This window comes from Amphiprion ocellaris, chromosome 23, assembly GCF_022539595.1.
Source record: "Amphiprion ocellaris isolate individual 3 ecotype Okinawa chromosome 23, ASM2253959v1, whole genome shotgun sequence".
NCBI lineage: Eukaryota > Metazoa > Chordata > Actinopteri > Pomacentridae > Amphiprion > Amphiprion ocellaris.
Genome location: NC_072788.1, coordinates 10,983,299 through 10,997,093, shown reverse-complemented (window position 1 = coordinate 10,997,093; position 13,795 = coordinate 10,983,299). Strand labels below are relative to the sequence as shown.

The following is a 13,795-nucleotide window of genomic DNA, read 5'->3' as shown; positions in this document are numbered from 1 at the left end:
CATCACTGCTTTTTCCATTAGAGCTACACTGGCAGAACAAAAACAGAGCTACCACAAAACACCAAAAGCCGCCTGAAACATGAAGTACATCCACTTCCTAATGCGTCATCCCACAACATACAGTCTATATCGCAGCCAATATGATTCTAAATAGAAAGAAGCCAACTTTAAAGTTAGGATGAGCAGAAGCAGGTCTTTCATCATGTTCTATTTGTCGTTTAGTTTTAATTTTCACTTTATTTCTGTCCATTTGGTTTGCACCTTTGTTTGATTGGAAATCAACCAGTTGTTAATGTCAGTGCATATCATGCTAGCTAGCATGAGGTGGTCAGACGATACCACTACCATGCAAATGTTTCCACCTCTTCAGCAATAAGAAATACTTCCAGTAAAAGCTCAAGTACTATGAGAAAGCGCTGCATGCTTATAGTGTACTGTGCTGTGTATATGCAGTATATCAACTGTTTATTTACCCTTCCAAACTGCAATTACTGATGTTCTGAGCAGGTTGTGACAGCTGTAGTTTTGTTGCTGAGAATTCCATCTTGTGCATAAATTGCACTGTTGTTGTGAGCATTGTAATGAATCATCTCTCTTAGCTGTATTAACTATTACCTGCCCTGCTAGTCACCAGTTAAAGCTCAGAGAGCACTTTGAGGATAAAATGTGCTATTCAATGATCAGGATGGCCAACTGCACATACAATTTTTGGTTGAATTCTAAAATATGACTTGAATTGCTGATTTAAGCACTAATTGATTAGATAGCAACCAGTAAAGACCGTTTATTTGTCATTTAGTCACTGCACTGACTCTAATGTCAGAGCAGCAAGAATTCATCTACCATGACCCAAGTCAAACTGCCAGTTCCTATCAGTCCACTCTTTAAAATGCACTTTACAGTGAAAAACCAATAAATTAGCAAAATAGCTTACCAATAATTCCCCCAAAATAAAATGCCCTGACAAAAAAACAACCAGTGATGGACTCAGTTCATTCCCAGATATTCACCCACCCCTACATCAAATGTGTGCCTGGGTTGTAGAAATTCTTGCATACCAGAATAGAGAGTGTAAGTTTTACGTTTTCACTAAATAATGATATTAATGTGAAGGGTACTCAATGTTAAACTGAGGTGATATACAACCCGTAGTATGAAGCTGGTTAAAAAAAAACAAAAAACAAAGGATGATTACACATTAGTATGTTTTGGTTCTGTCATCACTGATAACATCTACAAAGGCATATTTATTCTTTCCAGAACAATGGGGTAATTAAATAGAGAGGAGAGTGATTAAGTAGAAACGTATTAGCTAAAAAGACTATTATTATTGCAAAATGATTTCAACATTGGTGTATGTTTGTGTTTTTATGTGCTGCTGGGGAGCAGACGCCTATTTTCGGCCTCTGGGTTCCTATACTGTCTGTGCCGGTGCCTGCTTCTGTCTGTCTTACTGTTCATTGTCTGTTTATAGTCGCCGCAGATGAAAAGCAGCCCCAGACAAAGAGTGAAGGATCCGATGTCAGCCCAGCCACGGATCAGCTAACAAAAGACAAACATGGTAGGAGGCTGGGATGCTTCTCCAAGTGCTCCAGCAAAGATACTGGGCACGCATCTGACAGATAAGGGCTATTGTTGACAGGACCACACTGACTAGCAGCACACAATGTGAGGAAACAGTGAGACGGGCTGCTGTTGTCAGTTCCAGACAGTGCAGTAGTTTTAAACATTTTAATAGGTGCAGATAAAACTTTAATATGTCTTTTTTTTCATCCACATACTTTACATGTAAATTCATGGCGTACTGCAGGTTGTGATAGGCAAATTTTCCTCATATTGTTTTTCATTAACTGCTTTGTATTGTGTTTTTCAAGAGCTGAAGTTGTCACCTTTTGAAGAGGAGGAACTGATGAAGAAGTGGCAGGAGATTCTGGGTCCAAGTAATGAAGTTGTAGTGAGTTTGTTTTTTGAATTATACTTAAATACCCACACTAATGAAACTATTTAATATATTAGCCCCCTATAATAAAAGAGGTGTACATAAAGGGAGATGTAATTCCTTGTTTCCATGACAGGTGGCTCAAGTGGAGAAGTTTACTGAGAACAGTGGCCTCGGCATCAGTTTAGAAGCCAACAGTGGGCATCATTACATCCGCTCTGTGCTCCCTGAGGGACCTGTGGGCCGCTGTGGCAAACTGTTCAGTGGAGATGAACTGCTTGAGGTGAGTGTTCACCTAAATGAGCCATGTTATTAATATTTCCAGAGGTAAATATAAATGGAAGTATCTGGAAAATAGGTTGTTTATGCTGCAGAAATGTTAAATGCAGAACACCCCAAAGGAATGACTAACACAAAAGTATAACTTAAATCTTCCAGTCAGTATGTTTATTTAAGTCATACTGATGTGTAATGTCGAAGCAGTTGTTTGTAGTGGTGGAAAATGATCTCCCAAATCAGAGTTTTTCCACAGCTGTGCAACATGTTGTTTTCTATTCTTAAGGGCCTTGTTTTGTATTTATGGCATGCAACTTAGTTGTTTTGGTTCGCTCTCACCACTTCCCATTTCCAGCTTCAGCAGGAGGCTATTTTCAGCGTGAAAGCACTGTTTTCTGCAAGCAACCAGCAGACAGAAATGGCACCAAATTAATGCTAATGTATCTCCCTTTCTGCTGGATGAAGGAATAAGTTCTTGTTGCAACAACTACTTAAGCTAAGCCACTAAAACTAGTTTTTCTGCCCCCACATGGTCAGAAATACACACAAAAATCAATTAAAGCCACTTGAAACCTTGGATACTGTCCAAAGTTCGTTTTAAAATACATTTTTGGGATATAATGCCTTTTTTCAGTCCACTTTTTTCAGTATAGCTAGACAGAAAATATTGAGAAAGACATGCAGAAAAGGTTAATTTGCTTGGGATTATTATATTAATTTTGAATGAAGCCAATACTAACTTCTCTTTTCTTAGGTGAATGGCATTTCCCTGATTGGTGAAACCCATAAAGAAGTAGTGAGAATCTTGAAGGAGCTTCCACTCTGTGTATACATGACATGCTGTCGGCCTGCTCCTGATCTTCCACCTGACATGGAAGCTGTCCAACCCAAATCAGAGGCTTTATCTACAGCATCTAAATTAAAGGTATTGTATTATTTAAAGTAGAGCTAATTCAGTCATATGCTATTTTTTATTATAAATTATCATCACAATAAATTGACATTTTCCCATATTTAAGGACAAAAACAAGTAAAGGTGATTGATTTTTTTCCACTTATCAAGGCTAAAAACATGCCGACTGTATTGATTATAGTACAAATGATGCATATATACAGTATCAGAAATTCCTGGCTTTTCTTCAACATGCAGTAATGTGTTATGAAACTTGTTTTCCCTGACCATGCATGTACAGCTTGGCAATATGATTAGAGAGTGAAAGTCTTTAAGTCCTCCTCTTCTGTTGTAACCCATCAACCATTATTAGCTTAGCCCTGCTGTCAATCGTTCCATTGGCTTTCTACACTGCCAGCCATGATGGATTAAGACTTAGTGATAAGCAGGGGAGGCTGAAAGTTTATTAAGACCAATACTAGCAATACCTCAGCAGTAGCCAATAACATTTGCTCGAGATATGAGACATCAAAAGTAGCTTCCCTTTGGGGGAAAGGGGTTTTCATCTCTGTAGCTTTATCTGTGATAATGTACTAAGGCCTGAGCATCCCAAAGACATTTCCCTTTTATCTACTGCCAGAAATCCGAGCCAGAAACACAACTAGAGGGTAGCAGCCTATGGGTTGGGAGTAAAAGGGAGGAAGGCATGTTGTTACATAGTGATTTTAGGCTTTTCTGTCTCACTGCAGAATCAAATAGACCTCTGCAGTGTGCTGGTTGCCGAAGACTCAGAGGTGAACACAGTGGCGGCGACACAGGATACTGTGACTGAGGACGCGATAGGATCTCCTTTGGCTATGTGGGAGTTGGAGATCCAGAATATCGAGCTTGAAAAGGGAGAAGGGGGATTGGGATTCAGCATTTTGGATTACCAGGTGGGCAGTCTTCCTCGGATTTTATACAAGGTTTTACGAAAACTTGTGCAAATGTTATTGTTGCTGGAGAAAATCTGCTTTAGCTTGTAGATGTTGCTGCATTATTGTCTTGTTTTTCTCGTTACAACATCTGTACTATGTCCCTTTTTTTAACATTTATACAAATATGTCCACAAACAAAGACAAAAATGAGTTAATGTAAATTGAAGGCTGTGGTAGTTCACCTGTTGATTCTCCTGTCCTGGCTTCACTGCAGGACCCATTGGACCCCACCAAGACGGTGATCGTGATTCGCTCTTTGGTCCCCAATGGTGTCGCAGAGAAAGATGGCAGATTGCTGCCAGGAGACCGACTCATGTATGTTAATGCCACCAACTTGGAGAATGCCAGCCTGGAGGATGCTGTCCAGGCCCTGAAGGGTGCCAAGCTTGGCACGGTTCAGATTGGAGTCGCCAAACCGTTGCCTGTAAGCATAACAGTATTAGCTTTCCTTCTTTTTTTTCCCTTTGCTTTACACCTATCTGAAAACTGATGTGAGAATGTGGCCTGTGTGTTGGAGGTGTAATTGTATGCCTGTCTTTTGGGGTTACTACATGCGTTTGTGATTTTTCTTTAACATTTGCTCAACAGTCAAGGATTTGTCAATGCACATATGTGAGGTTTCGAGTCAGGCAGTCTTATATCTCGTAACTTAGTATCCAGCCACAAGGGCTCGGCTTACAAGAGTCTGAATTTTTCATGCAGGGAAACAGTGTGGAGGTAGGTTGCATGGTTTAGCATTCCACCCACTGTTCTTTCAGAGGAGGTGACCAGCCTAAAATGCTCTGTACCCTTTTGTTTCAAATTATTATGTTATTCAATTCTCCAAGAGCACACACCCTCTTGTACATTTAAACACACTGGGGCACCTGTCAAAATATTAGGTCTGTACAACAGCATGTTCATTGCTCGAGGCACCTATGCTCTTTGTACGGGATGATTCTCGGCAAAAAAAAAAAAAAAAAAAAAAAACAGCTTGCATTCTTTCAGCAGTAGAGCTGCATTTCTCTTGTATTGAATCTGCCATTGGATTACTCAGTGAGACCTCTGGGCTGCCGGGGTTAGCTGGATTACAGAGCTGTAGGAAGCCTCTGTGGAGTTATCCCGCTCTCCTGCAGGATGTGGAATGCACTTCTGAGAGGTATTTTGTTGTATTGCCTCTCAAAATTGAGTCTGACGAGTGTAATCCTCCAATATGCCTTCTTGCTTTTCATATATCTGTCTGGGCTGCATGATACACAAAATCAATATCAAGAGCTCCTACTAAAAAATACTTATGAAATGTTCAAGAGCTTTTTCTTTTAAGAATTAAGTCGATAAAACTCTGAACGTGTCTTTTTGAGCAATTTCTGTTCTCTGAACATATAGACCAAGATTATTATTTAACTCTATAGTTGGTGTAATAGGGATGTCCCGATCAATTTTTTTTTCAGATGATCTGGCTCTTTTATTATTTAGTAACTGCAGATACTGAGTCCCACACCAATGCTATTTTACTAGAGAATACACACTTCAACTCAATTAAAGTTGTTGAAATCAATTAGGTGTATATGCTTGACAACTGAATGGCTCTGCAATGAATCAAGAAAAAATAAGTGTTGAGGGTAGGGTGTTCTGTTTCCAGAATCTCCAAAAGACAGCAAAAACCTGTATTTGCTTCATACCTGCCAGAAAATATATTATAGCTTAATTAGTACCTTGTTGTGTCATACTGTTTAATACTGTAACAACTCAGATTATGTGCAGTTCTGTGTTGACAAGCAGAGATATTTATGGGCATTTAGCTAGCAAAGGGCACCATGACAAAGACTTCTGTGACACTTAATGGCCTCCCACCAGAATTAATGTGTCTAAGAGATGCAGGGGCAGTGTCAAGGGCTGTTTTTGAGGCCCAAATCATGTCTGTCAACTGAAGTAGCAACAACAGCACAGAACAAAAGTCCACTGTGCTCAGTTTGTCTTATCAATTACTGTTATTGATTGATGATACTATCATCCTGTCACAAATTATGCTCTTCTTTTATGGATCAGGCTTAGGCTTTGGCCCTGATCTCAATCTTTAAGACCGGATCGGGACATTCCTAGTGTATAATCTTCTAACAACTCCTAACATCTCTTTCCATCTTCATTCCATACTAATTTATTAGTGCTAGATTTTGATAAATTTAAAACAAAAAACAATCAAAAATCAATTTACGTAAAACTGGAGACACTGAAAGAATTTCTCCACTTTCCTAGGGAATAAGTGGATATTCCCACTCTCCACACCCATATTGTGAGCAGGAAATAACTCCATCATCCACCATCCATTCATTTGACTTCAACAATATTTTGGTTGAAGAAGGAGAGGAAGGAGGACTGACTGAGGGCATCCTTTACCGAGCAGAGCCTGCATTGGTTAGTTAGCTTTTGGGAAAAATCAAGAACTCCTGAAAAGGGAGAGCAGATCTCACTCTATCTATGATATCTATCAAATAATTACAAAGGGTGCTCTGTTTGTTATATGAATGGTATTCTGACAAATACATGCCATCAGTTAAGGGATATGTTATTGTTATGTTAGCAGTATTTTGTAGTTAAAATCAGTGACACAAAGAACATAGAATAACACAATATTTTCAGCTGCCTATGACTGGATATTTCAAAGTGCTCAGTAATAAAGGCCGGTTTACTGCCAGTTGGTTATACTTTCATCCATTATCACAGATTGACACCAGCGAAGCAGACCTGTCTGACGAAAAGTTGTTAGATCATACTTACTCTGGGATAGAGGATGACACTTTCCAGGCATCCATGATCGCTCTTCATGGCAGCAACTGCAGCGCCGACCCGGATTACCTGCACTCATCCACACCTAAGGTAAGAAAACATTCTTGACATCACACAATTTGAAGACGACTGAAACCAAAAGCATAGTTTGAAATTATTTTCCCGTTTCATTAAATGTTTTCTGCAACGGCTTATGCCCTTTGCCACAATGAGCTCTACAGCATGTAGTCATTATTCTTTGTTTTCTGCTTTCCAGAGCCAAAATGTCATGAGACATGTTTTTTCCCTCTTTGTTAGAGTGGTAACTACATTACTGGCATTGCTGCTATATGAGAGTTGTGACTGCAGCTGACTTTGTTGCCCCAAGAACAGCAACTCCTCAAATGGATATTAAATTATAAGGAAAATGAGCAAAGATGAGGAAGGGGCAGCTAAACTATTTTCCTAAGGGTGTCTACATGCTTCCAGCTGTCCCAAAGGTTATAACTGACCTTATTTGTAGGGCCCTCCTAAGTAATTTCTAGTATAATAGGGCAGCCCAGAAGGACAGACAAGGGCCAGGACAACTTGTGGCATTTTATAGTACTGGGGGATTCAGGAAAACACATTTGAAATGTTGGTATGAGGTCAGGCAGTCCTCTTGTGATGATAAGCTCCAGAAAGAAGGAACAAGTCTGGTGATAAATCTCATATCTACGTCAGCAACAGTGAACCAGCTTTTCAGTGGTGCTGACAGTATTTATGGTGATATTCTTTTGAGGAATATGGAATTTTTTTTTCCACTTTGGTCCCTACCTGTGTGCAGAATGACAATATAAAGGTCACCAGAGTGTCAGCTGGCCTCCAAGTCACTGTCAGTGATGCAGTAAGTGACAGCTAGTTGTTTATGATTACTTCTAACAGATTTCAGATTTCTGCTCTGCACAGCATGAAAAGACTAATGCAAGAAGCGTGGTGTTATGTACACTGCATGAACCCGATGTGAGGGTCTCATCCTCCAACCCTAAGTAATAATATGGTGCTAGAATATCCTAAAAATCTTCTCAGGTTTCATTTTGAATTGAAATTCAGCTTTAGTTAAATAGCAGGAGTTGACAACATTAGTCATCCCAAGGCTCTTTTTAAATTTGTTTCCTGACTTTTTTCCAATCTGCTCTGTGTAAGCACAGCCTGCAGTTCAACCTAGCTCAGTGGAAAACTCCCTGTAGTCCTGTCATGTGACTCTCAGTTGCACCAAGGAGGGTCAGAATTCTTTAGTTTTAGTATCTGATTGGAATTTTTAAGTGAGACTTATATAATAAAGTGATTTTATAGTTAAATTTGGTTAAGCTATCTGACTAAACAGCACATCACAGATGAATACTTCAAGGATTGTGGGAAAGTTTGCAATTCGCTCTGTTTTCGCAATTTCTAACTGGCAAATAGTTGGTGACAGTTTTTCCTCATGATGGCTTCCAGTAGATTACAGTTCTGCTTTGAATTTTGATTAATTCAATTCAGTTTTGTAATTCATTTGTGCTTATATAATTCCAATTCATGACATACGTCTTCTCTTCCCATGGTAAAATCAAGACTTCACAATATTTATATTCTAGAGAAAAACACAACAGTTCTTGTAAATATCTTTTCTACATTTAAAAATAGTAGCATAAACCCTGTATGCATAGGGATCCTTTTCTATTAGGCAGCTCAACTACCTCTAAATGTCACAACCCAGTTCCCCCTAAATTTACAGTGCTACCTTATTTAAATTAAACCTCCTATCTCTTGTTATATTCAACATATCTGCTCACTGGGCCCCGCTTGCACTACATATATGCATATTTAAGCTCTTCTATTACCTCTGTTGAGGCTTCCAAAGGGAATTTCATGCCGAGGTTCTTTATTAGCCAGTCTGGTTCCAATAAAGTCTTAAATGCTGCGATAATAAAACTACATATTGGGCATTTCGAACTCAAGATCACCGGTAATTTATGCCCGTTTCTATTGGCCGCTGATGGCTCTTCTATGGCTCATTACAATGAGGACGGGATGGCGACTGAGCAAGATGAACTCTCCCTTTTGGGCAGTTGTCTGACTAAAGAGAGTGGAGTGTTCATTGGGCTGCTGTGCTTTGTTTTACCACCAGCTGACAGCTCGCCTCAACTTACTGGATGAGCATCTCTGCTTTGCGGACAACATTCAAGCTTTCTCTCCAGAGAAGTCGGCCTCTTACTCTCCTCCAGGCCTGATGGGTCACAACCCAGCTTTTAATGCCATCCTGAGCAGTTCTGAGCAGTACCTGGCACAACACCCGAGCAAAGAAGAACCGGTGGAGGGCTCAAACTCATACAGCCCGTTCGCTGAACTATCAAGCGGATCTAAGGTCCAGGAGGAAACTGCGGAGTCACTTCACTACCAGAAGGAGCCTGTTATCTCTTTTGGAGATATTGCAGATATATCCATTTTGATGAAGGTAAAATAATACATCTAAATCATAAATTGGAGGATTTTATGTGGGATAAATCATTAAAAAACACAAGAAGCAATGAGTATTCAGCTTCACTGATGAATCAGAATGAGCCATTGCCATGTCATGTACCTCACAGATATGTCAAAGTATAGCAGTACAGCTTGAAAATAATCATCCTTGATCTTTTTAGAAATTGATTTTTCTAAGGTAACATCTAACCTTTCCTTCAGCAGACTCTTTTCAGATGCTCGACAAACAACATTCTAAGCTTTTTTGTTTAAAATTCATTTTCTCTGCCAAATCGCAGATCGCTGCACCTTCCTCCCCCTCCAGAGACCCCGCCATGTTTGGAATCTGGCTTAATATTTTCCCATTTATTGTCATGAATAAGTGTGTTGATTTATCACCTTCAAGGACGAGGAGGCTGGTGCGAAAGAGTCGGCAGAAGACGACGACGACAAAGGAGCTCTGACCTCTGGGAGCAGTTTTGAAAGGACTATCACAGTCGTCAAGGGCAACTCCAGCCTCGGTTTGTGTTGATTTCCTCGCTTTCTTTTATTTGTTCTTTTTATTTAGTTCCTTCCCATCCTGCACTGAAGTGTTAATGAGGTTGCAGGATTGAAAGGCGTATTTGGCCTTTCACTTTTTGTCTCATGTTTTATAAATCTCAGTTTTGAGGCAAAATGATAGAAAACGATTTTTTGGCTGCTTTCCACTCAGAAAGGGTAATTCCACTGCTATACAGAGTATTTGCATTTCAAAACCGGCCCAAGGGGCTGCTACTGGCTCAGAGAATACTAAGTTTGAACTTCTAAAACAAATAGGTGTTATGAAGGCACTGTTTAAAATCTTCAGTTCCTTGTTGAAAATAACGTCTCATTTTGCTTTTTTTAAAGGCCCTTTGAAGGTCTTTGTTTGGGAGCCGATTGGAATATACTGCATAATGTGTTTGGGTTTTTTATTTCCAATTTTATCAAACATGATAAACCCAAATCTTTCCCTTGAACAGATGACGCTAATGTCTTTTATGATCTTTGCAAATTAACTCCCACACACTGAGGCTTCAAGTACACTGTCCCCTGGCTGGATAAAGATAAGAACATATATGCAAATTAATTGTCTAAAATGCCTTTTCTTTTTCTGGTTAAGGTAGACAAGTGTTTAGATATATAACGCCGCACTCCTGCAGTGACTTTAAAAGCTAATTTGTGAATATCTACATGAAGATGTTTTGTTTTTTTGGCATTACTGATCACAATTCAAGGTTAATGTGAAATTATTTTGTATGATCTACCTTAAAGGGATGACGGTGAGCGCCATGAAAGGTGGTTTGGGGATGCTGATCAGGAGTATAATCCATGGAGGGTCCATTAGCCGCGACGGACGTCTGGGGGTCGGGGATCTCATCCTGGCCATCAATGGGGAGCCCACGGCCAACCTGACCAATGCCCAGGCTCGAGCCATGCTCAGGAGACACTCTCTCATCGGACCAGACCTGGAGTAAGAGGCGATAATTAAGTAGTCATTGACATTATTGAAGTTGAACAAGTATCATTTAAATTTGTTCACCACAATGAGTTTTACAAATTCCAAAATGTTTATTAGATTGTTAGCTGAAAGTATATTTCTGCTTCCAAATGCATTTGTTTTCAACCCTCTGAACCCCAAACAGTTTCTGGATGTCTTTGTTTTTGCTCCTGTTACATTTTTTCCTCACTGTGGGCTCATTTTTCACTGCAATATAAAACCCTGAACCTCCATGGAAACAGAAAAAAAACCTGAATAGAAATAGAGAGAACTCAAAACTGTCTTTTGTGCTGCATGACACACTCATAGGGAGAAAAAAAATGACCTTGAAAGATATGGACATGATGTTTTTATTCAGGACAATTTAATTCAATTCATTGAATATTTATATAAAAGGCTGCATGTGGTTATATGACATTGTAGCCAAGTGTGACATTTTAAAGCCCAATATAAATAAAAAAGTATTTCAGCGTTAACTTAAAGCTGCATTATTTGGTTTATTGGCAGCAGAAAAGGGTAAAGCAAATCATTGGCATATAAACTGAAACTTGGTTAGTAAATAATTGCTACATTACAGCAGACAATGACCATTAGCTTTCATCCAAAGTTGTGTTTCAACCAAAAGTTATATTCAATGTTTACATTCCTTTAACTCTGTATTTTGCTCCTGTCATATTTTTACTCACCATAATGCTGTAATAATACTGCCATAAAAAATCCATTGTAAAAAATAAAATAACATAGAATACATAAAGAGGGAGAAAAAAGATAACTCTACACACTACAGGTGGTTCACTATTGGCATTTTTGAATTGCTTCCATGTTTTTCTACTATCTGCAGTTTAGTCATAAAATCCCTTATTGTTTGTTAAACGATGGTTGGTTGCAGCTGAGTCATTAGTGGCTTCTCAGTTTCACCTGGGAGTGCAGCATTTTAGTTTCTTACAGAATTTGGTTCAAACAAATGCTTATTTTTTTGGCTAATGTCTAAAAGAGACATGCAGAATAAAGTGATTCGGAGAGAAGGTCATGACTTTAAAAATATAGTTTGTCAGGAAAAGCCCCAAGTGCAGACACAGAGAAAAGAACAGACAAACTTGTATAAAAAAGAGACTTACTGGGGTGATGCAGGGAAAAATACATCCAAAAATAAAGAAGGTATTCCAAAAATAAATCAAAAAAATTAACAGATATCAAAAGAACAAAACACACAAACCAGGGGAGCCACAACGATGTGTACACAGAGACTCATTAGGGAGGCAGGACACAGGTGAAACTAATTAGGCAATCAAAGAGGATGCACAGGAAGTAAAATTACAAGAGACACACAAGGACAGGGAATGTCAAAATAAAACAGGAAATAACCAAAACTCAAAACCGTGACACGAGCTGAAATTTGGTTTGGTGTCCCAACCAAACTGCACATCATAGTGAGTAGTTCGAGGACTGTTAGAAAAATCACACTATCGGCTTCTGGCCCTGTTAATAGGTGTAATTTTGGCAACTTTTAAAAAATATAACATTCAGTTTCAATCTTGCTGACAGGTTTCGGGTTCAGAGGGTTAATGTAATGCTTTAGGCTATACTAGATCTTCTCCTGGAAATATAATCAGGAAATATCTGATCAAAGAATGAGGAAATGTGTTTCTTTCACTGTACTGGTCTGTTTTCATTTTGGTATACAGGCATAATATTGGTAGTATTTCATATTACACAGTAGTTATGCATGTTAAATCATCGTCCTTTTGTTAAAAAGTCTGTTTCAGCTATAACTTGACTAAACCTTGGAAGCTGTTGAAAAGTGAACACAAGCTGATAACGAAGGCACAGGTGTTACTGAATGATTATAAAAGCAAAATAAGCAGAAAGCAATTCTACTGCTTAACTGAACTACATGATTTCCACAAAAGTTGCACAATGCTGCATTGAAAAAGTTACTATTCATCGAGCCCTGTGAAGACCTTTTCTTACGAGTAAAACAGGATGTGTTATTGAAAAGTTCTGCTTGCTGAACTAAACTCGGCGGTTTGTTAGCTTCGGTGCATAAAAGCCAACTCTTCACATTCTAGATCTGCTTGTGCACCTGAGGACGATCTGTGCCCATTTTATGTGTGAGTATGACTAACTTCCACGCTGGTGGTGTTTCAGCAACGAGTCGCCTTATTGGTTCTCTTCCTCTCGTTCTGTCCATCTGCTGCCAGGCTTCACTGCAGTCTGTTAAAGAGTTTTATCCAGACAAAAAGTTCACCGGTCGAAAATATGACAAAACATCGTACTGAACTTAAAGGTTTTGGAATGTAGTCACTGAAGATGCTGTTTTTTTTAATACTAATCAGATACGGTGATTAACATTTTAATGATACTTTGATATTACACTTCTATATTAACCAGTAGGGTCATTCCATATTAAATCAAACTAATTAAAAAATAACTCCCACCTGACCTCCTTAGAATCAGCTGATTTTTCTTGTACAATAGCTTTAGTATATTTCATGAAGCCATGCAAAATTTTTACTTTCGTACTATGAATATTTTCTGAATTTTCAGGGCTGGAAAATGCACTTTAATGCTGTTAAAACTGGCAACAAAATCAATTTCACATCCATTGCAGGTATGATTGATTTGGTTGCACTCTTTAACAATTCCCTGTAATTATAAAGTTATAAGGCTCAAAAATACTGGAAAAAATACATTGCAAAACAAAAAGAGTGAAATTATACCTGCTCCTGTGTACTTCAAGGGCCTGTAACTCTGAAAATATTCATAGTATGAAGGTAAAACTTTGCATGGCTTCATTAAATGTACTAAACTTATCGCACAGAATAAGTCAGGTGATTCTGAGGAGGTCAGGTGGGAGGAAGCGAGTGATTTTGAATGGAATGATCCAGTAAATGAATCAAATTAGTCTCGCAGCAACAAAATTTAAAACGAATACATCCTAACACACATATCTGGATAAATCTTGA

At 38.8% G+C, this 13,795-nt stretch overlaps 1 protein-coding gene across 14 annotated transcripts in view; it reads left to right on the top strand.

The window, feature by feature from the left end:
- The window catches only part of LOC111564119 (multiple PDZ domain protein), a 55,174-nt gene that overhangs the window by 16,000 nt on the left and 25,379 nt on the right, over positions 1-13,795 (top strand). For 11 of the 14 annotated variants that reach the window (XM_035945088.2, XM_035945093.2, XM_035945090.2 and 8 more), the window contains exons 12-23: positions 1,475-1,561; positions 1,875-1,954; positions 2,076-2,222; positions 2,970-3,140; positions 3,857-4,042; positions 4,299-4,508; positions 6,320-6,478; positions 6,788-6,940; positions 8,979-9,305; positions 9,717-9,831; positions 10,604-10,802; positions 12,899-12,940. In XM_035945088.2, the coding sequence (XP_035800981.2) occupies positions 1,475-1,561; positions 1,875-1,954; positions 2,076-2,222; positions 2,970-3,140; positions 3,857-4,042; positions 4,299-4,508; positions 6,320-6,478; positions 6,788-6,940; positions 8,979-9,305; positions 9,717-9,831; positions 10,604-10,802; positions 12,899-12,940 (1,876 nt within the window). The remainder of the gene's footprint in view (positions 1-1,474; positions 1,562-1,874; positions 1,955-2,075; positions 2,223-2,969; positions 3,141-3,856; positions 4,043-4,298; positions 4,509-6,319; positions 6,479-6,787; positions 6,941-8,978; positions 9,306-9,716; positions 9,832-10,603; positions 10,803-12,898; positions 12,941-13,795) is intronic. The other 3 variants (XM_055007660.1, XM_035945085.2, XM_035945091.2) reach the window with 2 other exon arrangements.